The 21,724-nt window shown below is 38.4% G+C and overlaps 1 protein-coding gene and 1 long non-coding RNA gene across 3 annotated transcripts; one reads left to right on the plus strand and one right to left on the minus strand.

Annotated features, from left to right (window-relative positions):
- Nucleotides 1-14,370: 14,370 nt before the first annotated feature.
- Nucleotides 14,371-15,371, minus strand: LOC130990376 (uncharacterized). Of its 2 annotated transcripts, none has more exons than XR_009090950.1 (3): nt 15,142-15,371; nt 14,708-14,835; nt 14,371-14,624 (listed from the first exon to the last, which is right to left on the minus strand). It is a non-coding gene; the product is annotated as an uncharacterized LOC130990376 (long non-coding RNA). The 2 variants fall into 2 exon arrangements; XR_009090951.1 differs by lacking the exon at nt 15,142-15,371 and adding an exon at nt 15,035-15,101.
- A 795-nt stretch (nt 15,372-16,166) lies between these two features.
- LOC130990377 (mitochondrial outer membrane protein porin of 34 kDa-like) lies at nt 16,167-19,095 on the plus strand. Its single transcript, XM_057914599.1, has 6 exons — nt 16,167-16,462; nt 16,548-16,615; nt 17,822-17,932; nt 18,127-18,213; nt 18,295-18,503; nt 18,608-19,095. The coding sequence occupies exons 1-6, from the start codon at nt 16,414-16,416 to the stop codon at nt 18,816-18,818; spliced, it is 735 nt and encodes a 244-aa protein (XP_057770582.1). The 5' UTR covers nt 16,167-16,413; the 3' UTR covers nt 18,819-19,095.
- Nucleotides 19,096-21,724: the final 2,629 nt, after the last annotated feature.

Genomic DNA, 21,724 nt, shown 5'->3' on the forward strand with positions numbered 1-21,724 from the left:
TGGAGAACGCCAAATTCTTCCAAATTCATTCAAAACTGCATTCTTCCATCTCGAAAGCCTAAATCTCCTGCAAAGCATAAAATACACCATAAACGCACCAATTTCCAGAAGATTATCTTAAAACATGCACAAACAAACCCTCAAAAATAGAGTAAATTAAGCATAAATCAATCCACCCACAGACGTCGCCTTTCATTTAACAGATTATCCCCATGCACGAAAACTGCCCGGAACTTACGAGAGTACCAGCAACAGTCAATAATGACCGCCTGATTCGACGAGTAAACCAGAGAGGCAGAAACCTGTGGAGCTGCGAAAACCCAAATATTGGAGCTCATACCAACACGCGAATTCTGATGTATCAGCTCCATATTAATAGAATTCCAAAAAGAAGAAGGAATTTTAGCAAAAGCCGCTTTTGGCTCAATAATTCCCAAGAGCATGGGAGAGAATCTGGTACAATGTTTCTGGAGGACTTGACGTGACTCATCATTAAGCCCTCTCACATTCCAGGAAATCACGTTCATTGAGAATGGGCGGCATTCAATGAAGAATTCTCTTCATTCTCAACTTCTTTCGCCCAACTTTTTGTAGCTATATTAGCCATCGTGCGCAAAGGAGGACTTGGCTTGTCATCGACCACAAAGTCTCTAGGTTTTCTACCTGCCGCATGCGCAATATTCAACTGTTCTTTAACAATCTCGATGCTCGGTTTCGTCGTTTGCTTCTGCCGAGTTTTCGCCACCTCCGCAGGTAACTTTTGTCCTTTATTCTTAGAGCTTGTAGCAAATTCTCTACTGGAATTCCCCATCGGTTTCACATTAGACCGCAAAACTCGCTTCTCCGGTTGTTGCATAGCCGAGTCAATTTTCTGCCGAATTTGTTTGGCCTCAATTTGCTTCTCCTCTGACTTAATCTCTTGATCCTTTATCCATTGCATCTCCTCCTGAACCAACGTAGAAACAACCGTCACAAACTGCTGTTCATTCATCGTTTGGCGAGCAATCGCTTGACCATTCTTATCCTCCACCTCAATTTCCTCGATCTCCTCATGATCTTCATTAATGTCTGTTCTACTTTGCGTACTCCAGTCCACTTCCTCTTCATGAATCAAGGCAGCTCCTACAACACCATCAGCAGCCGGAGTGTCCATCACTTGCCCCCGTCGTTCTAAAACCTCGTCTCTTGGGACAACCGTGCAGTCCGCAGCCAGAGAAACTCCCATAAGTTCGCTGTTGTTCATGGCCTTGTTGTTAGAAATGACCTTCTCCCCAGAATCTCCTTCAGAATAGCTTGCTTTCTTCATCGCTCCCTCCTCAAAAAAACTCGCATCATGCTCCCTATCCTGAGCCTCAAACGAGTTTTTAGTAATAACCTGCTCTTTGGGCTTGAATTGCTTAGTAGATTTAGCATGATACCCATTTTTCTGTGGTTTGTCGAAGTTCCGCTCAGAAGCCTTAGCCGCCGGAGCATTAGAGCTTTTATTCTTAGAATCCTCTTTCTCCTCCACATTTCGCACTTCCTTTTCTTCAGAATTCTTCCTGCATTTATCAGCAGAGTGTCCCACCTTCCTACAAATTCCGCAAAAGTAAGGTAAATTTTCGTAAACGAATTCAATTTCAAAGGTTGCAGATCCTCTATTGACCGTTAAGTTATAGACAATATCCTTCGTAACGTCCATTTCAATGAGGACTCGAGCATAATGTCCAACTGCCCCAAGAAACGTAGAGCCATCAATCTTGATCGGGGTTCCCACAGAACGAGCTAGTCCAGAGACGATGTCCGGATGCCAAAGTTCATGTGGCAGGTAATAAATCCTTAGCCAAACTTGAGACAAAGCAGCCGTTTCTTTATAGGGATTAAACAAAGGGACCCATTCTCTGATCTTGAGAATGCCGATCTTTAATTTCCAGAAAGCTTTCGACTTAGCCTTCGCCAGGTCGCTTTCACCAGAGAATCGAAGTGTGAAAAAACCCTTGCCGAGCGGGATAACTTGCCACGGAGCCGATATCCCCCATCGTTGTTGCAACTCAGTTTTGATGTCCTCCGCAAACCGAGGGGATTCTCCTTTTTGCAGAATAAGTCTGGCATGTAACGCAAGAGAAAATTGCTTCAGCTGTTGATTGTAAAGATCATCAGGAATATCAAAGTGGATGTGGTCGTTCTTCTTGAAAGGGTGCAGGGACCAGTAATCTTGCGCAAGAACATCCGCAGGTTTACTAGTATGTTGCTGAACTTTTGTGGAGTACGAAACCCTATGATTAGAAGACAGCTCCTCCGCCGTTTTCATGGTCTCGCTGTTGTCGCTCATCAAGGGCGCTGCATCTTTAGCCATCATCGGAACATGTTGTGTGGTTGTCATCATGAGATCTTTAGTAGCCCCTATCGGTGGAAGATTACTTGGAAGTAAAGGAAACTCACGGTTGAGGTCATGTTGTTGCGACGTAGAAGCCATATCACGCTGCCCGGACAGAGGAGGGGCAGCACTTCACCGGCGAGAAAACGAAAAACTCGGGAACCCTAGCGTGGGAACCCTAGCGGCGCCATAAGAACCTCAGGCTGACTTCAACTAGTGATGTCACTATGATTTGCCACTAATCTTACTTGAAAGTCCTATTCAGCTAGTGATATAAAGATTAGGTAATTTACTTTCATAGATGCGCAAATTAAACTTAGCGCTATTTTGCTTAGCTAAATATAGATAGTAACTACAAGTTTAAAAGCATTTAAATTCTAGTCATATAAATAGAAATAAATGAAAGAAAAAGAAAAAGAAAAAGAAAAAGAAAGGGAAAGAAACATAAATGTTGATCGATTGATTGAACGGAGCATTGGTTTGAAAAAGAAATATTATCCCTACCTGTTTAAGTATGAAAGTATTCTTATTGAGAACAGAGGCAAAATTATTGTAACCTAGTCATAGAAGAACCATTTCAATGTTAAATAGATGAGATTTGACGGTAGTATAGTTGACATAAAGTAATGCATAATGTAATACAAAACATAATAAACCCAAATTAATTATTTTAGAAAAAAATTCATTGAGATTATACTGCACCTTACGCATACTAATTAACAAGCAAGACAAAAACAAGTATACACACTCGACATGTAAAGTCCGTACTTATTCAAATTCTAATTGATAGTCCATCCATCCACGGAATGTATGACAATTTTATAATTTTTAGTGTCCATAAAAAATTTAATACTTTCCTTTCTAAAACATGGCCCAACACAGTAACGGATCCAGAATTTTTAAATTTGGGTTACGAAAAAATTATCTCATAAATATAAATGTAAGTGATACTTAATTTAATGTTAAAAATAGTGTTGAGAACTTAATGGAATATCATAATCCTTGTTTTGATGATACCAAAATCCACAGGCTTTGTTTGTAATAGACTAGAACTGTTCGAACTCAAGCGTTAGAGTTTTTTTCTAGTTTAGTTGCTGTTCTAAAGACTGAAGACTGAAGAACGAAGGAATGAAGACTGAAGACTGAAGACTGAAGTTGCCGACTGAAGTATCAGTCGAATAATCAGTCTTGAACTAATTACTTAATGCGTGCCACGTGGAATCAGCGGACTGATACTAAAGTCAAGTATCAGTTAAACATTCTTCCTCGGACTGAACCTCCAACGTTCAAAGAAAGCCACGTATTCTAAAAGTACAGCCGTATTAAATGCAGAGATCTCAGGATCGTCCTTTCTCTACAGAGGTGATTCCTATTTGGTGACTACTTTATGAGAGACGTCGCATCTCCCGCTCTTCAACATAGCCGTTCTCACCAAACAAGGAACCTCTAAGATTGAAGCCTCAGCCCAAATTCAAATTACTCTCCATCGGAAGAAATCTTGAAGACCTTCTCCGCCAACGGATCTATTCAAGATTCTCCTATAAATAGCGCTCGAGGATCACTTCAATCTTCACCGATTCAACGACATAAGCTGAAACTCTGCCAAAATTGTTTCTCAGCCAAAGCTTAAATTCTCCAAAGCTTGAATCGAAAAAGAGAATTCAAAAGCCAAAAATCAGTCACTGCTGATTACATAAATTCTCTTAGACCTTAGGCAAACCTTGTTTATCCAAAGCCTAGGTCAAACTAACTCCAAAGAACTTGTTCTTTGAAGTTTAGTTGGCAAGATTTCAAACCTCCCTTCGACCGATAGAATCGAGTGTTTGAGTTGCAAAGGAGTTCAGGAAGGTACTCTGTCTCCGTGAGATCCTAGTGCCAGTTCGTGCTAGGAGTGAGAAATCCAACAAGGTATGTTGGTACTGAAGATTGGATCTTCAGTTGTTTCGGTTGTGTGCACCGCAAGCACACGGTTCGATTTGTTGTGCACCCGTAAGCACTAGTATCGATTTGCAGTGCACCCGTAAGCACTTGCAGAGTGAAGTTGTTGGTCTGATAAACCGACCGTGGATATAGGAAGTGTTTTTCGAACCACGTAAAAATCTCTGTGTTATTTACAGCTTTCGGTATTTAGTTTGTTACTTGTGATCTTCCTTTCATAAACTGAACACTGATTAATTGCAAAGAGAAACTAAAGACTAACAACGTGCTCAGCTCAAAAGGTTATTGCGAAATAAAAGATTTCCGCTGCGTGTGTTATCAGTCTTCACCAACGGACCAATCATCATCACCGAAATTGTCAAAAGAGTTCCTGTTGACCCAGCTCGGGATCCATACGATGAGGTCCAGATCAAGCAGAAGGCAGACTTCACCACAGAAGAAAGAAAGTAAGATGAGTTAGACAACCTCGCCAAAAGCATCATCTCCGGCACAGTTCCAGACAAGCATGTCACCAAGATCATCAAATGCAAAACTACAAAGGAGATGTGGGACATTCTTGAAAGAATGTGCATCGGATCCGAGGAAATAAAGGAGACCAAGCTGTCCATAGCTTGTCAGAAATTCGACTCCTTCCTCATGCTCAAGAATGAATCTGTCGACGAGATGGAAGTCAGATTCAACCAAATCCTGAATGAAGTTCAATCCATCTCGAAGGACAAATACACTCAACGAGAAATCAACCTGAAGATTCTTCGAGCACTTCCGCGAGGAGATTGGCAGATCTATTCAGTTGCTCATCAGAACAAGCCTGAATTCAGTCAGCTCCCGACAAACAAGCTCTTCTCTGACCTCTTGGCAAATGAGTTCGACATCCAGAGAAATCTTGGAATCAAGAGGGCTGGAGGATCAGACGAAGATGGTCCATCAACCTCAAAAGGAGCATCAGTGAAAGCTTCAGTAAGAGAAAGCAAGAAGCAGACAAAGGAACCGGCGGAACTCAAGCCCGAAAACTTCTTCAGTCAATATGCTTTGTTGACTGAAAAGTTCAATAAGATGGAGTCCAAATTCCGCAAGTACAGGAGGTTCCATAAACAGCACTTCAAAGAAAAAGAAAGAGAAAGCAAGTCCAGATATTCCACTGACAGAAGCGAAGAAAGAAAATCAACCGCTTTCGACTTGAAAGATGTGGAATGCTTTGGATGCAAAAAGAAAGGGCACTTTCGAACTGAATGCCTTGAACTGATGCAGTCTAAGCGCAAAGAGCTGAAAGCCAGGAAAGATTGCAAATATGCGAAGAAGAAAGCGATGGTTGCTGACGATGCAGGATCTTCCGAAGAAGCATCAGAATCATTCGACTTCAACTCTACCTACTCAGCCAAGCCCTGATGGCCAATGAAACCGAAAGCGTGGCCGGAAACGGAATGAACGGCCCAGAGGTAAACTCTCACTCAAAAACTCCTTATACTGATAACTCCCTGGTGTTTTCAGGAGATCATTCAGAATTTGGAGAAAGCTCAGCTGATGAAACTGACGAGTTCGATCAGCTCATGACTGATCACTGTCAGTTGAGGAAAATGTTCGAAGATCTCCTTAAGCTGAATCAGAAAATGGAAAAGGAGATCAATGATGAACGAGCCAAGAATCAGACAATCATCTACTTTTCGGATGAAACTTGTCTTGATCAACTGATCATGGAGAACAGTCGACTGGAAGAAAAGCTCAGAGTTTCCAATTCAGAGTGTGACAGAGCATCTCATGAAATCAAGAGGCTCAATCACAAATTGGAAGAAACAGTCAAGGACTGCATGATGAAGTCTCCCATGATAACCAACTTTCCTTCAGAAGGCCTCGTTGAAAGCATCGGAGGAAAGGTTGCTCCAACTGATAAAAGAAAGAATATCATGATCAACGAAGTGGATGATGCTTCTGAAAACAACACTTCAGAAGAATCAAGAGATCATGATATGGATGAAGTTCAGAAACGCAAGCTGATGGTAAGAACGAATGTTCATCCTCCACAAAGCTACAGACGAGCCAAGGAGGGCCCCAACCAGATCATCCTACTGAGAAGACTGGAAAGCAGATTTCAGTCAAAGATTGGGCAAGGAACATCAGGACTCAAGAAGAATCTTCCTCACCAGTCAAGGGGGAAAAACAACACCATCAGTCAGAAACTGAAACCAGTTCAGTTCCGAAGAGAAGAACATCCATGGAGACAAAGTTATGATAAATCCAGACGAGCCAAACGCCAATCACGACGACAAGCAACTGGACATCATATGACTCATGTTCCACAACATCAGTCAAGTCTCCATCACTCAAGAATGACTCACGTATCTCAAAGGAGATACTCTGTAGAGCAAAGAAGACCTCAACAACTCATCAGACAACGCTTCTACAAGAGTGAGGCTCTCAAAAGGAAAGCTCAACAGAAGATTGCTCATGTGCCAACTGAAGCACCAAATACTTCAGTCAGACAACCAGCAAAGCACAAGAGATCAGCACCAAGACCAGTTATTAAGCAGATATGGGTTCCAAAAGAACACGAGCTAACAATGAAGGACCCAAACATTGATTGGGTACCTAAATTAACTCTTCCTTGCAGGTCAATAACAAGAAACAAAAAAAAAAAGAAGTTAAAGCTTCAATCAGAACATGGTATCTGGATAGCGGCTGTTCAAAGCACATAACAGGCTACAAAGAATATCTAACTCAATATGTTGAAAAAGCTGGATCAAAACTTGCATTCGGAGACAACTCAATCGGAGAAACAAAAGGCTATGGTGTGCTCGACATGGGTAACACCAGTATCAGTAATGTTAGCTATGTTTCTGGACTAAAACATAATTTGTTGTCTGTGAGTCAATTTTGTGACAGCGGTTTCGTAGTGAAGATCAAAAAGGATGAATTCACTGTCAGAAACAGTCAAAGAAAGGTGGTTCTGAGAGGGATCAGACAAGGAAGTCTCTAGGTCGTCTCATGGGAAGATAGCCGCCCTCCAAAAATATGTCTCATCAGCAAAAGCAGCTCGGAGCTCAACTGGCTGTGGCACAAAAGACTCAACCACCTCAACTTCAAAACGATCAACAAGCTTGCTAAGCATCAACTGGTAGAAGGTTTACCTTCTATTGTGTTCTAGAAGAAGCATGAATGTGAAGCATGTCAAAGAGGAAAGCAGACCAGGACGTCGCTAAAGTTAAAGTCAGGACAGTCCTCTGGAAGAATTCTTCAACTACTTCACATGGATCTGTTTGGCCCAATCTCTCCCAGAATTTACAACGGTAGGAAGTATACCTTAGTTGTCGTGGATGATTATTCATGATATACTTGGGTTATCTTTCTCTACACCAAGAGAGAGACACAGTTGGAATTGCCAAAGCTGCTGAGAAGACTAAGCGTTGAAAAGGAAGTCAACATCATCAGCATCAGATCAGATCGAGGGACTGAATTCCTCAATACTGTCATTCGTGACTATTGTGAGGAACAAGAAATCAGTCATCAAACTTCTGCAGCAAGAACTCCTCAACAAAACGGAGTAGCAGAAAGAAGAAACAAGTCTTTGAAGGAAGCAGCAAGGACGATGCTAGCCGAATCAAAACTCCCTTTGAAGTTTTGGGTCGAAGCAGTCAACAACGCATGCTACAAGCAAAATCGCTCCTTCCTCACTCAAAGACATGGAAAAACTCCATACGAGCTATGGAAGAACAGGAAGCCTTCAATCTCATATTTTCATGCTTTCGGTTCTAGATGTTCCACCCACAACAATGATAAGAGGAGATTAACCACATTTGATAGCAAGGCTGGTCTAGGAATTTTTCTTGGATACTCTGGAACTGAACGATCCAGCAAAGCCTATCGAGTGTTTAATTCTTAAACTCTTTGTGTTGAAGAAACACCACATGTTATTTTTGATGAGTCTACTGATGATCCCAGGAAACAGGAAACTGAAATAAGTGTTGAGAACACTGAAGTTTCCAGAACTGAAATAAACAACACCGAACCTTCTACACTCTTGGTGTGGGGACCAGGAAATGAAGAAGATACTGAAAAGCTTCAGTATCAGAAGATCAGTCAAAGATCTGAAGCTCAGACTGGAGCCACAGCAGATGGCATCAGTCAAGGGGGAACTCCAGTTGCCGAAGAACAAGTTGAACCTGCTGAAGCTACTCCTGTTCAACACTCCCCTGCTCAAGAAAATGCTCAACGATTTAGAACCATTCTGATTGAAGAACCTCCACCATCACCAGAAGAGATCAAGAAGTATCGAAGATGGTTTGAACTTCACTTAAAAGAGAACATCATTGGAGAACCATCAGACGGTGTAAAGACTCGAAGATCAATGTGCAACCTCGTCTTTGATATCAACCAGAACTGCATCAACGAAGATAAAAATTTCAGCTATTTCTTATCATCTACAGAGCCCAAGGACGTCGAAGAAGTTCTGAAGTCCACTCAATGGGTCATCGCAATGCAAGAAGAACTCAATGAATTCGATCGGAATTCAGTTTGGGAACTTGTGGATCGACCAGATGATGCAAAGGTGTTTGGTTTGAAATGGATTTTCAAAAATATGAAAGACGAAGAAGGAAATGTTGTGAGAAACAAAGCAAGGCTAGTAGCAAAAGGTTACAGTCAAGAAGAAGGAATCGACTACGATGAGACTTTTGCCCCAGTTGCCAGATTAGAAGCAGTCAGGCTCTTCTTAGCCTTTGCAACTCACAAAGGATTCAAGGTACACCAAATGGATGTGAAGTGCGCATTTCTCAATGGAGTGCTCACCGATGAAGTCTACGTGGAACAACCTCCAGGTTTTGAGGTTGCAGGACCAGAAAAGGTGTACAAGCTGAAGAAATCGCTCTATGGGTTGAAACAAGCACCAAGAGCATGGTATGATACTCTTTCTGAGTATTTTGTTAAACAAAGATTCAAGAAAGGATCAGTGGACAGAACATTGTTCACTCTCAAAGAAGGAGAAGATCTCCTACTTGTTGAGATTTATGTCGATGACATAATCTTTGGATCCAAATCCGAACGCATGTGCAAGAAGTTTGTTGATATCATGACTAACAAGTTTTAGATGTCCATGATGGGAGAAATGAATTTCTTTCTTGGATTACAAGTCAAGCAGACCATCGAAGGAATACTGATCAATCAGTCAAAGTACACCAAAGAACTGATCGTCAAGTTCGGTATTCAACACATGAAATCAGTCAAGATCCCAATGAACACAAACTGGAAAGTTGATCCAGGATCAGAAGGAAAATCTGTATCGTCAACCAAATACAGAGAAATCATTGGATCATTGTTGTATTTGACTGCTAGTAGACCAGATATCGCATATGCAGTCGGGGTTTGTGCAAGATATCAGTCAGATCCAAAGGAAGCTCATATGGATGCTGCAAAGCGAATTTTACGATATCTCAAAGGCACACCCAATTTAGGATTGTGGTATCCAGCTGACGATGACTTTAAGCTCACCGGATATTCAGACTCAGATTTTGCAGAATGCAAAATTGATTGCAAATCGACTTCGGGAACTTATCAATTCCTAGGCAACAAGCTCATCTCATGGTTTTCAAAGAAGCATACTTCAGTCGCCACCTCCACAACTGAAGCTGAATATGTTGCTGCGGGAAGCTGCTGTTCACAACTCCTATGGTTAGTCCAACAACTGAAAGACTATGGGATCGAAGAGAAGGAAGTCCCAATCTATTGTGACAGCTCCAGTGCTATTGCAATCTCGCAGAATCCAGTTCATCACACCAAAGTCAAGCATATTGGTATTCGACATCACTTCATTCGTGATCATGTCGAAAAGAAGGATATCTCTGTTGAATGGATTCTGACCGCAGTTCAGAGAGCAGACTTGCTGACCAAAGCTCTTCCTGAAGAAATGTTCAACGATCTGTGTGGAAGGATCGGCCTCATCAACCCAGAAGAGTGATGCTGTGTTTGAAGATCTCCTCAAACAATCATGATGACTGGTGGTCAACCAACTGGTGCTTTACAACTGCTGACGTGGAAAGCAATGAAGACAAGTCTTCATCGGAAGGGAACTCATCCTGATAAGGCAACCAGGATCAGTGGTATCGACTGACTACAATAATCAGTCGGTCAGTAAGTATTTTCAACCTACTATTTAAAAATCAGTTATTTCAGTTATGAGTCTTTTTGTCTGAATTAAAAAGTTTTCTCTAGCTGATCAGTTTGTTTCAAATCTTTAATTGATTGTTGGAAAATGAAATATCCGAGAAGGCCAAGTACCTTTAAGAAGATTTGATTTGATTTCACTTGTCCTGATCTTTTCTAAAAATCTTTCCAACCTTTTGCCTCTGGAATGAAAATCTTGAGAATCTCATTGATTTGACAAAATGCAATGATCGTTCTCACCTTTTGAAGCTTCTGTCCTCTGCAGTGACGACAGACGTAAAATTTTCCTTCAAAAATATTTTAGGCACAGTTTTTGAAAAACTTTCTCATCTTCTTTCTTGGTAAAATTTGTCTATTTATACCTTGATGTCTTCGCTTGTTTTCTGCATCAACTAACAACTCTCTTTAGCCTTCACTGTGAGATTTTTTTTTTCAATCTTTCAAAAAGTTGCAGAGAAAATTTTGTTCCGACAAAAGGAGAAATCAATGACTGCAAAGTCATGGAGTGGGAGAATGACGCTGACATGCTTGGTCTTCACCGGACCCTTCCACTGGATCTCAACGTTAAAGCTTGCTCCATTCTCACTTATATCCAGCGATGCGAGTGTCTTCCATCCTCATGCCAGGCTCATATGGTTTGAAGTACCTGTCTCAAGAAGACGGACTTCACCTGGTTCTCAGGCGAGCCTCACACCTTTTTGTGAAGCTTCCATCTGGTGCAACAGCAATGAGCAGGAGCTCGTTGTCAGCCGGTGCAACATCGACAGTGGCTGTCCTCACGACTGTCACTGATTCGATCTTCCTTTCCCACATACTTCCCAACCTATTCTTATCTCTCTCCTTGAAGAACCCTCTTCTTACCCTCCTTCGATTTGCATGATGGTCGTTCTTTCTCTTCTATCTCTGAGGGCCATGCAAACCAACCTCTGTCCTTTTCTTTGTCTCCCCCATTTTCACTCCTCACCATCTTCTTTCACTTTCTTCTTCTAAACCTTCATATTCTCCACCTCCATCACACCCTCAGCACCTTTCTTTGGATCCTCTTGCGAGCCTCCTTTAACCCTCGCGTGATCCTAGCTTCATCCTTCAGTCAATTCTTCCTTTTTGATGTTGCCAAAAAGGGGAAAAGATCTCAAAGATATATCCTCTCAAAAGACTGAAGCTGACCTCTCAAAAGGCAGAAGCTGATTAAGCAAAATGATCATCAAGATGATCATGAGGAAGGTTAGCCAGGAAGACCTCAAGTCAACGGAAAACAAGTGTGAGTAGAACAAGCTTAGGAACATGAAGACTTAAGATGAAGATCAAGAAGTTCAAAGCACAGCCAAGCAGACTGCTGGAGTCCATGGGTTTCCCATGTGTTTTGTTTTGTTGTTTTTACTCCCTTGTAAGTCTTGCCATGTACCTCGACTGATGTCTCATCAGTCTTTCTTTTAAAATGAAAAGAACTTCTTTTGATCTCAACCTAAAGACAATGACTTTTTGTCCACGCTCTAATTAATATTTTTATGTCTTCTCCTCGTTCTGTGTTTAAACTGTTGCGTTCTTTCACTTAGTACAAGTTTTAGGTTCTATTATTAAGGGGTAATAGTATTCGCCCTATTTTAGAACTTGTGCTCTGAGTTCAGTCTTTTTCTTGCCTAGAACTGTTGTGTGGTTTTGGCATCATCAAAAAGTGGGAAATTGTTGGAAACTTAATGGAATATCCTAATCCTTGTTTTGATGATACCAAAATCCATAGGCTTTGTTTGTAATAGACTAGAACTGTTCGAACTCAAGTGTTAGAGTTCTTTTCTAGTTTAGTTGTTGTTCTGAAGACTGAAGACTGAAGAACGAAGGACTGAAGACTGGGGTTGCCGACTGAAGTATCAGTCGAAGAATCAGTCTTGGACTGATTACTTAATGCGTGCCACGTGGAATCAGCGGACTGATACTAAAGTCAAGTATCAGTTAAACATTCTTCCTCGGACTGAACCTCCAACGTTCAAAGGAAGCCACGTACTCCAAAAGTACAGGCGCATTAAATGCAGAGATCTCAGGATCGTCCTTTCTCTACAGAGGTCATTCCTATTTGGTGACTACTTTATCAGAGACGTCGCATATCCTGCTCTTCAACATAGCCGTTCTCACCAAACAAGGAACCTCGAAGATTGAAGCCTCAACCCAAATTTAAATTACTCTCCAACGGAAGAAATCCTGAATACCTTCTCCGCCAACGGATCTATTCAAGACTTCTCCTATAAATAGCGCTCGAGGATCACTTCAATCTTCACCGATTCAACGACATAAGCTGCAACTCTGCCGAAATTGTTTCTTAGCCAAAGCTTAAATTTTCCAAAGCTTGAATCGAAGAAGAGAATTCCAAAGCCAAAAATCAGTCACTGCTGATTACATAAATTCTCTTAGACCTTAGGCAAACCTTGTTTATCCAAAGCCTAGGTCAAACTAACTCGAAAGAACTTGTTCTTTGAAGTTTAGTTGGCAAGATTTCAAACCTCCCTTCGACCGATAGAATCGAGTGTTTGAGTTGCAAAGGAGTTCAGGAAGGTACTCTGTCTCCGCGAGATCCTAGTGCCAGTTTGTGCTAGGAGTGAGAAATCCAACAAGGTGTGTTGGTACTGAATATTAGATCTTCAGTTGTTTCGGTTGTGTGCACCCGCAAGCACACGGTTCGGTTTGCTGTACACCCGTAAGCACTTGCAGAGTGAAGTTGTTGGTCTGATCAACCGACCGTGGATGTAGGAAGTGCTTTCCGAACCACGTAAAAATCTCTATGTTATTTACAGCTTTCAGTATTTAGTTTGTTACTTGTGCTCTTCCTTTCATAAACTGAAGACTGATTAATTGCAAGGAGAAACTAAAGACTAACAACGTTCTCAACTCAAAAGGCTATTGCGAAATAAAAGATTTACGCTGCGTGTGCTATCAGTCTGACTGATCTATCTTCTGATAGTCAGTGAGATTTATAAAATCTCTGTTTATCAAACTCGACTGAAGCCTTACGTGCATCAGTTAAGCTCTTGTGACTTAACTGATAACTCCTTACTGAAGAGTATTTCAATATCAGTCGTCAACCCTGTTTTGGTCAAAACTCTTTTCAGTAAACAGGTGTCTGAGTTTGTGTTTAAAGTTTTGTTTTGATCTCTATATTGAGATCTTGACAAAAATAGCTTATAGGTGTATTCCCCCCCCCCCCAACACCTATTCGAGACCCTCCAGACCTAACAAATAGTATGTTTAAAGTTGTTCACAAACATAATCAAGTTTGCATATCAAATAGACAAAAATTTATTTTACAAATGAGTTAATGATTTTATCAAATAGATTATGTGCACTATATAATACCCCTAATTTAAACAAAAACAAATATATAATAATCACTACTAAAAAAACCGCTCATACATAACGGTAATTTTCCGTTATCTATGTAAAAAAAAAACGTCCTATATAGTGGTGTTATGTATGAGGGCGCTCATACATAACAATAATATATACCGTTACCTATAATATGTATACATAACGGTAAATGAGGTATACATAACACATTGATTACCATTTTGTATGAATATAATACATAACGGTAAAATCAGTTATAAAATATATTTTTTCTGTTATTTATTGTAACTATACATAACGGTTTTTTATATTTTATATAACGGTTAATTATCATTTTCTTATGATAGCATACATAACAGTTTTTTACCGTTATAAAACTTATTTTTTCTGTTATAAAATGAATTTCTTATACACTTTGTTGTCGTTATACATAACGTTTTCTGTATTTTATGTAACTGTCATTTATGTTATGTATTCTAAAATGCAAAATTCAAGCATTTTTTCTTATTTTTTATTTTTTTGCTTGTTTTTATAACTTTCCTAAATACAAATTATACAATATACAATATTCTAAAACACAACAAATACTATAACCAAAATATATTATATAAATACTAAAATCATTCAAACATTGTATCATCAAAATAACTATTTATAGCCATCAAAGACATCAAGACCAACTTGAAACATAGGATTAGCTCTCAAGCGGTCGACAAGAGCAGCCTCATCAGTCACAAGTCCTCTGTTGCAGTTAATAAGGATGGCTTCCTTCTTCATCTTCCCCAGCCTCTCCTTATTCACCATTCCAAGTATAAACAGATTCCCTTGATTTTCCCATGATTTTCTACAGCCAACAACATATAAGAGATCAAATGAATGTAACAAATGCTACATCAGTCAGATATCACATATATAGTATTTTCTTACCACAGCTCTTCATCCAAGTACGTAATTTCAAGTTGTTCCATGTTTCAAATAAGGTCCAACCATATTCAGAACTGAGGTTGCAGAAAGATCAAGGTCTACTTCCCACCATGCTTTAATCCTTGAAGGCTCTACAATAATAAATACGACTTGAAAATATCAGTACATTGAATTCTTCTCCAGCTAATATGGATATATTTAGATGTGTTAAGAAAAATTTGTGACATTTATCTCTTTCAAATAATCTCATTTAATAAGACGAAATATACAATGAGTCATTTCAAGGGAACATATAAAGATCAACCAACTTAACTCATCAGATCAACCAACCTAACCCATCATATTGAACCTTACTGCTAAAACTATTTCAAGGAATCAAATTTCATAACTGATCCTCAAAGCTTATTGAATAGGTAATAATCATTCAATGCACCTACCTTTATCATATCATTGATACTTTTGTGGGTAAGACTGCTGATAATCAATACTTCATTATCAGCCACAGAAAATAATTATTTCATTTATCATTAAACATGATACTCAGTGTTTTAGCTCTTTTTATCCTTCTAAAAGGATCTACGGCCAATGATGCTGAAAGCAACCTCAAGTATCAACCCAACTAAGTTCCTAGAGCTTCATGACTCTGGTTCCAGTGTCAGGTGGGCTTGCTAAATACTAGAATAAGAAACACAAAAAGAATAATATGGGGGCACTGGAATAATATGTGATTTTTTTTATATTTGTTAGTCTATCACAACAGTCGCCATTTTTTAAACTTTAACGGGTCCAAAGCCCAAACATATATCCATATAAAAAGCCTAATGCACTACTCGGTTGGGACTTGGGATAACAAAAATAATTAAACAATATTTAAACACATATAGTATTATACTATAATACTACTATTAAAAAAATGGGGGTACAGCTATACCCCACTGCCCCACAGTAGATCCGCCACTGGCCCTACTTTTTTTCCTTATTTTTTATCCTTACAAATATTTATTATGTACAAAAAATCATCCTTAATCTAATCTCAATTACTCATTTTATAAAATGGTGGGACATTTTCCTCACGACATAAAAATCACTACCAATTTTATTAAAATATGTGACCATAAAAAATATCATATTTTTTTATGGACTAAGAAAGTAATAGTTAATAAAGAAAGCAAGCATTATTATATATATGAAAAATTTCGCAAAGATTAGTTATTTTCCTCAATAAGCAAAAGAAATTTTGAAAAGTTAAATAATTCTTTATACTTTCTTTTGGGATATCAGAAAAGGAATCTGCTGGGACATGAACTTGAGAGTTGATTTGCATCTCAAAATCCTGAAAAAATGTTTAACAAAGATCAAGGGCGGGCAAAGATACTACCGGTCATGTGCAAATTCTTAAAATATGCTTTTTATTAATAAATTAAGAAATTATAAATAAAGTTAAAGAAATCACATAATTAAGAAAAAAAAAACAGTGCATTTACTTAAAATGTGTTGCATTGTTTCCATATTTTGAAATAAAATCACTAACAAGAGATCAAAATAATTCCATTTGATCTTTGTTTCAATATAATTGATAGTTTTGACCATATGAGCGAAGAAAGTTAAAAATTTATAATTCTCTTAATTTCATTTCGATTCCTCTGTGAATTTCATTTTATGTGCTTTTGTTCGAGTGCTTGATTTCTCGAATTCAAGTGAATAAAATCATGGGCAAAGGTCCAGGCCTATACTCTGATATCGGCAAAAGCGCTCGAGGTTTGAATTTGCATTTATTATCCCAAATAATTGTGGATTTTGTTTTCGTTATTTCACTTTCATTTTTTTTGTATGGTGGAATTAGATCTTCTTTACAAGGATTACAACAGCGACCAGAAGTTTACAATCACCACCTACTCTCCTACTGGAGTTGTAAGTTTTTTCATTTTTGTTTTTTGTGGTAATTTTGATGGATCTGGAATTTTTGATTGTTGTTGTTGATTCTAAAGTTGTGGCTATCCTGATTTGTGCTTCCCTAGCTCATTAAATCTCTCTCTCTCTCTTAATACTGGATATTATGTGATAATATTAGTATTTTTACTGGATTTGTTTTTATTTCTTTTGTTGGATTGTATTGAAATCATAATTTAGTTTTCCCCTTGTCAATAGATGTTTAAGTTCTACCCTGGAGAATATCTGATAACTTGGTGAATGTTGTGTGGATGTTTTATCTGCAATTGAGATTTCTACTGATAGTAATGAGCTCGGTACAATTTACTAGTGTTATTATTCATGTTTTATATAAGTGGTGATTTATAGTATACATAATTTCTTTATAAGGTATTATTACGGTGGTTTGTACATTATGCGCACATGTTTACCTATGTATATCAAGTTTCTCAGTGATTTGGATTAACGAGGTATAGTATATGGACCTATGTTGGGGCTATAGTATTATAATTCTTTTTGGGGCGTTTACAAAAGTAAGTTATCTCAAATTATAGAAATTTTCAAGGGCAATAGGATATCTCAAGTTTCTTATTAGTATGTAGAATATTGTCTATATAGGCTAATTCCCAATAGTGAACGCCCTCTTATAGATTACTGATCTTGCAGATGTCGTCTAGAATGAAACTTTGACATGAAAGCATATAAACTTGAGTGTGGATGTTGAGGAAGATACTCTCTGTTATTAAGATATACAATTGGATTAGTTTTTACCCCTCAGTTTGACTAATGGGATGCTTATCAACCTTTTCATCTCATTCATTCTTTGTATCATAATATTGAACTATGTTTTGCTAGATGCTTATTATTATTGTGTCTCATAATCGAATTGAGATCAAAATTTAATAGTTGTACCATATTCAGTCTGATACTGGCTAAGACAATATCTGCCAAATGAAATGGAGAGTCGTAGAAATGGGGAAACATACTTAAGAGTGCAATTACTTTGCTAATGCGAATGCGTAATTTCTGAATCTTCTTTAGCAACTAAGTTGCTTTGAATCTTCTTTAGCAACTAAGTTGTTTATGGTGTTAGTTTAGTTTAAATGTATATATAGATCTTGATTAAAACTTAACCCTATATATCTTTGGGTCCTGAAGGAGTGTATTTATTCCATTTTTTGCAGACAGACTCTCACTTCTACGGGAACAAAGAAAGGTGAGCTATTATTGGCTGATGTGAACACACAGTTGAAGAACAAAAACATCACCACTGACATCAAAGTCGACACTGGCTCAAATGTATGCCTCGTAGTTTGTTTCTCCATGTTTTGCATCTTGTGATGTTTTCAGCTTTCCAATATTCTGCTCTTGTTGTCTAAAAGAAATTTCAATCTTTTTATATATGTACATTACATTCTTTCAATTGATTAACAATATTAAAAGTCACTTATGCCTCGTCAAACCATTTAACCAATTCATGGACCTATTTCCAGCTCTTCACCACTGTAACAATTGATGAGCTTACTCTTGGATTGAAGGCTATATTAAGCTTTAGAGTTCATGATCAAAGGTCAGGAAAGGTAAGCTGAATTCCTAATGTTTTTCTCCACTGCTGTATTATTGACCTGCTATCTAATTTCTTGTTCACTTGGCTGTGGTAGTTGGAACTTCAATATTTGCACGAGTATGCAGGCCTAAGCTCAAGTGTTGGGTTGACTGCGAACCCGATTGTGAATCTTTCTGTTGTTCTTGGAAACAATAAGCTCGCCTTGGGTAGTGATGCGTCTTTCGACACCAAGGAAGGAGCATTTACCAAATGCAACTTTGGCGCAAGCTTCACAAATACTGATCTTATTGCTGCCTTGTCACTGTAAGTGGTCTCTGTTGCTTCATGTTACTGTTTGTCTCATACGAGTTTGTACGTATAATTTATAATGTGCGCTGAACTGGGTTGTTAATTAATGCTTGCTCTAGGAATGACAAGGGTGATACGTTGAGTGCGTCATACTACCATATAGTGAGCCCATTGTCCAGCAGTGTTGTTGGCGCGGAGGTGACCCACAGCTTCTCAAGAAACGAGAACACCATTACTGTTGGCACTCAGCATCAGTTGGACCCATTGACCACCGTGAAAGCACGATTGAACAATGTTGGTAAGGCAAATGCTTTGATACAACACGAATAGCGTCCGAAGTCGCTTGTCACCATCTCAACAGAAGTTGACACCAAGTCTATTGACAAGAGCGCCAAATTTGGGTTGGCCTTGGCCCTAAAGCCATGAGGTTTGAACATTGCTGCTTTTAGAAATAATTAGGTGGTTCCCTGAATTTCATTGGCCAATACCTTTTCTCTCATTTACCAGTTGCTAAACTATTATCATTTCCTTGTCATCTTTGAGCCTGAATCTTGCGGTAGTTTCATTTTACATTTGAAGATATCATTCGAAGTTTTCTAGTCTGGAAGCTTGTAAACTTCTTTGGAATAGTATCATGATGAAATAGCAGCCATATATTAAAAGGAAAGAGAGAAAAACGAAACAACCCCTGAAAGCACAAAGGAGCAGACTAGGAGCCGAGCCTCGTAAAAACAAGAGAACTCGTCAAACAAAGAACCAAACAAGAAAAAACAAAAAGAGCAGGAAACGGCATCGGGAGCTCCGACCTAACCATTGCCCCCAAGCCGCCGAAGCTCGAAAGAAACAAAAAAGAACGGCAAAACCTAAAAGAAAGAACCCAACAGAAGAAAACCAAAGCACGTTAGCTAGAACAGCACGACTCCGAAGGGAAAACGACCCACAACCGAGCACCAACCAGCCTCCTCAAGCATCACCTGCTCTTTTGGAATAGTATCATCATAAAACTATTTTTCAGATGGCAAGAAACATTGTAATAAATTGAATTCCAGTGGGGGATATTTTGTTGTAAATGTTTTGTCCAGCTCTTTTAGCTTTACAAAAAGGTGATAGTTTGTTTACTATCTTACGATATATGACAAATTTGGTTGTAGGGAAAAATTACTAGCATTATCATAGGGTCCATAAAGTGCAATTAGTAAAACACTTTTCATCTAATTAGTAGGTTTGGGGGTTGAGTCTTACAGTGTTTGCAGAAAATCACTCAGACATCTTCACGCTCTAAATTAAATTAATAGACCAAGTACATGAAATAATATTCTTTGTTCGTGAACCTGGTAATTTTGATGATTTTGCCCATATAAGTGTAATTTGAGTAATATCAACTGAAAATGTATAATTTGAAAAAAAAAATCATCATAATTGTCATATATTTGAATGATTAAAACACATATTTGAATGATTAAAATACATATCTTGGAGTCGATGCATGATGCGAGTTATGAATGACTAGATTTATATTAACCTTTTCATAATTTTTTTAATTAAACACGAGTCCGCAGACTCGCTCTGGTGGTACAACTATGTAACCCCCTAATTTTAACAAACTAGAAAATTTCTAAATACTTTCTATGTTTATGTAAATTATGACAAAACAACAGATCAAGTCATCTATCAAAAATAAATTTAACAATAAAAATTTAACAATTTAAAACCAACTTGATTATTATTTAATAAATATACCGCTACATCCATCATCAAATATTTTATATTGAACAATTTCTAAAAAAAAATCATCGCAACTTAAAAAATCTAACTAAGTGGTCTTGATTTAAACGTAAAGATAATAAATTTCTTGCACTAGTCATTTTAGACTCCGATGACTGCGTCGACACCTGAATTTATAAAATTGAAAAAATAAAAATAACGGTTAGCATATTGTAAATACACTCAGTGAGGAACAATGCAATTATCCATATACGTTTAAACATGCTAATAAATCTTGTTGTCATACCCATATAGTGGTATCAGAGCGGGTCTACATTCAAGTAGATATTCATGTTTTGAAAAAAAAAATCTATGAGAAAGTTAATATAAGTCTAGTAGTTCAAAACTCATGTCGTTACATCGACTCCAAGGTATGTGTTTTAATCTGTCGTAGCCCGGGTCTCAACGCTAGTAATAGCGGAGTCCGAGAATCGATACGACTATAATAAAAGAATATAAAGACAAGAAGAATAGATTGAACATCAAGCGGAAGCTCGCATGAAAATGTGCTAAGAAAATCATCATAAATCAACTCAAGGGTATAAACGTCAACATCGTCATAACTTCATAAATATCAGGATTTTCAAGAACAAAAACAAAGCAGGTATAGCTCATTTTTCATAAGGAAGCATAATATTCAGATTATATGTATGAAGACACATAATCGTGAGTAAATTGCTTGATTTCAAAAGAAAACAAAGTATCTCAATCATCAAGACTCTATCAACAAGAAGGAAATACGGTAATGTAAACACATCGATTGAAACGTATCCCCCACCAGCACCAGACCAATCTCGCTCCTCGCTTAGCCTGCACATTTAGAAATACATGCAGGGCGTGAGTACATAATACTCAGTGGGCAAATGCCGAAAAATAAGAAAGGTGCTCTTAGAGCTATAGGTTTGAAACTTGCCACATCTCAGCTATACACATGAATGAATTTAGCGTAAATGGACCTGTGTAAGCAGTTTTAATAAACATGACATCATAAAGAAATGATAGCGCTATCAAAATACTCATCATGTATGTACCACATCTACAACTCATCATCATCAAAGGTACTGAGAAGTAGGCCTCCTTCTCAAGTACCGTGACCGGCCGACCCGAAGAAGGCTCGCAACACCTCTGTGCACAAAATCCCGCTTGTGGCAGGACCGAATTCTTCTCATCTCATCAGTAGAGGGTAACATACAGGCTCAACATCAAAACTTGGTAAGTCAAACAGTTCTCAACATCATTTATCTCAAAACATTTGATAAATTCATAACATCATCAAATCATTTTAGAAAGCTCAAATGATATAAGAATACTCAAAATATTGCCCACCTGAAGTCCTTCGCTCAGCTTGGAAAGAAAACAGAAACAACTGAAAATCTTATCTTCGTTGATGCAGTTCTGATTGATGTCGAAGACGAGGTTACACATTGATCTCCGAGTCTTGACGCCATCTGATGGTTCTCCGATGATGTTCT

Source organism: Salvia miltiorrhiza, chromosome 6 (assembly GCF_028751815.1).
Source record: "Salvia miltiorrhiza cultivar Shanhuang (shh) chromosome 6, IMPLAD_Smil_shh, whole genome shotgun sequence".
NCBI classification, from domain to species: Eukaryota; Viridiplantae; Streptophyta; class Magnoliopsida; order Lamiales; family Lamiaceae; genus Salvia; species Salvia miltiorrhiza.

Coding starts and splice junctions, on each gene's coding strand:
- LOC130990377 (XM_057914599.1), top strand. CDS start 16,414: ATGGGCAAAGGTCCAGGCCTATACTCTGATATCGGCAAAAGCGCTCGA. Junction 16,463..16,547: donor TATCGGCAAAAGCGCTCGAG/GTTTGAATTTGC, acceptor TGGTGGAATTAG/ATCTTCTTTACAAGGATTAC. Junction 18,214..18,294: donor ATGATCAAAGGTCAGGAAAG/GTAAGCTGAATT, acceptor TGGCTGTGGTAG/TTGGAACTTCAATATTTGCA.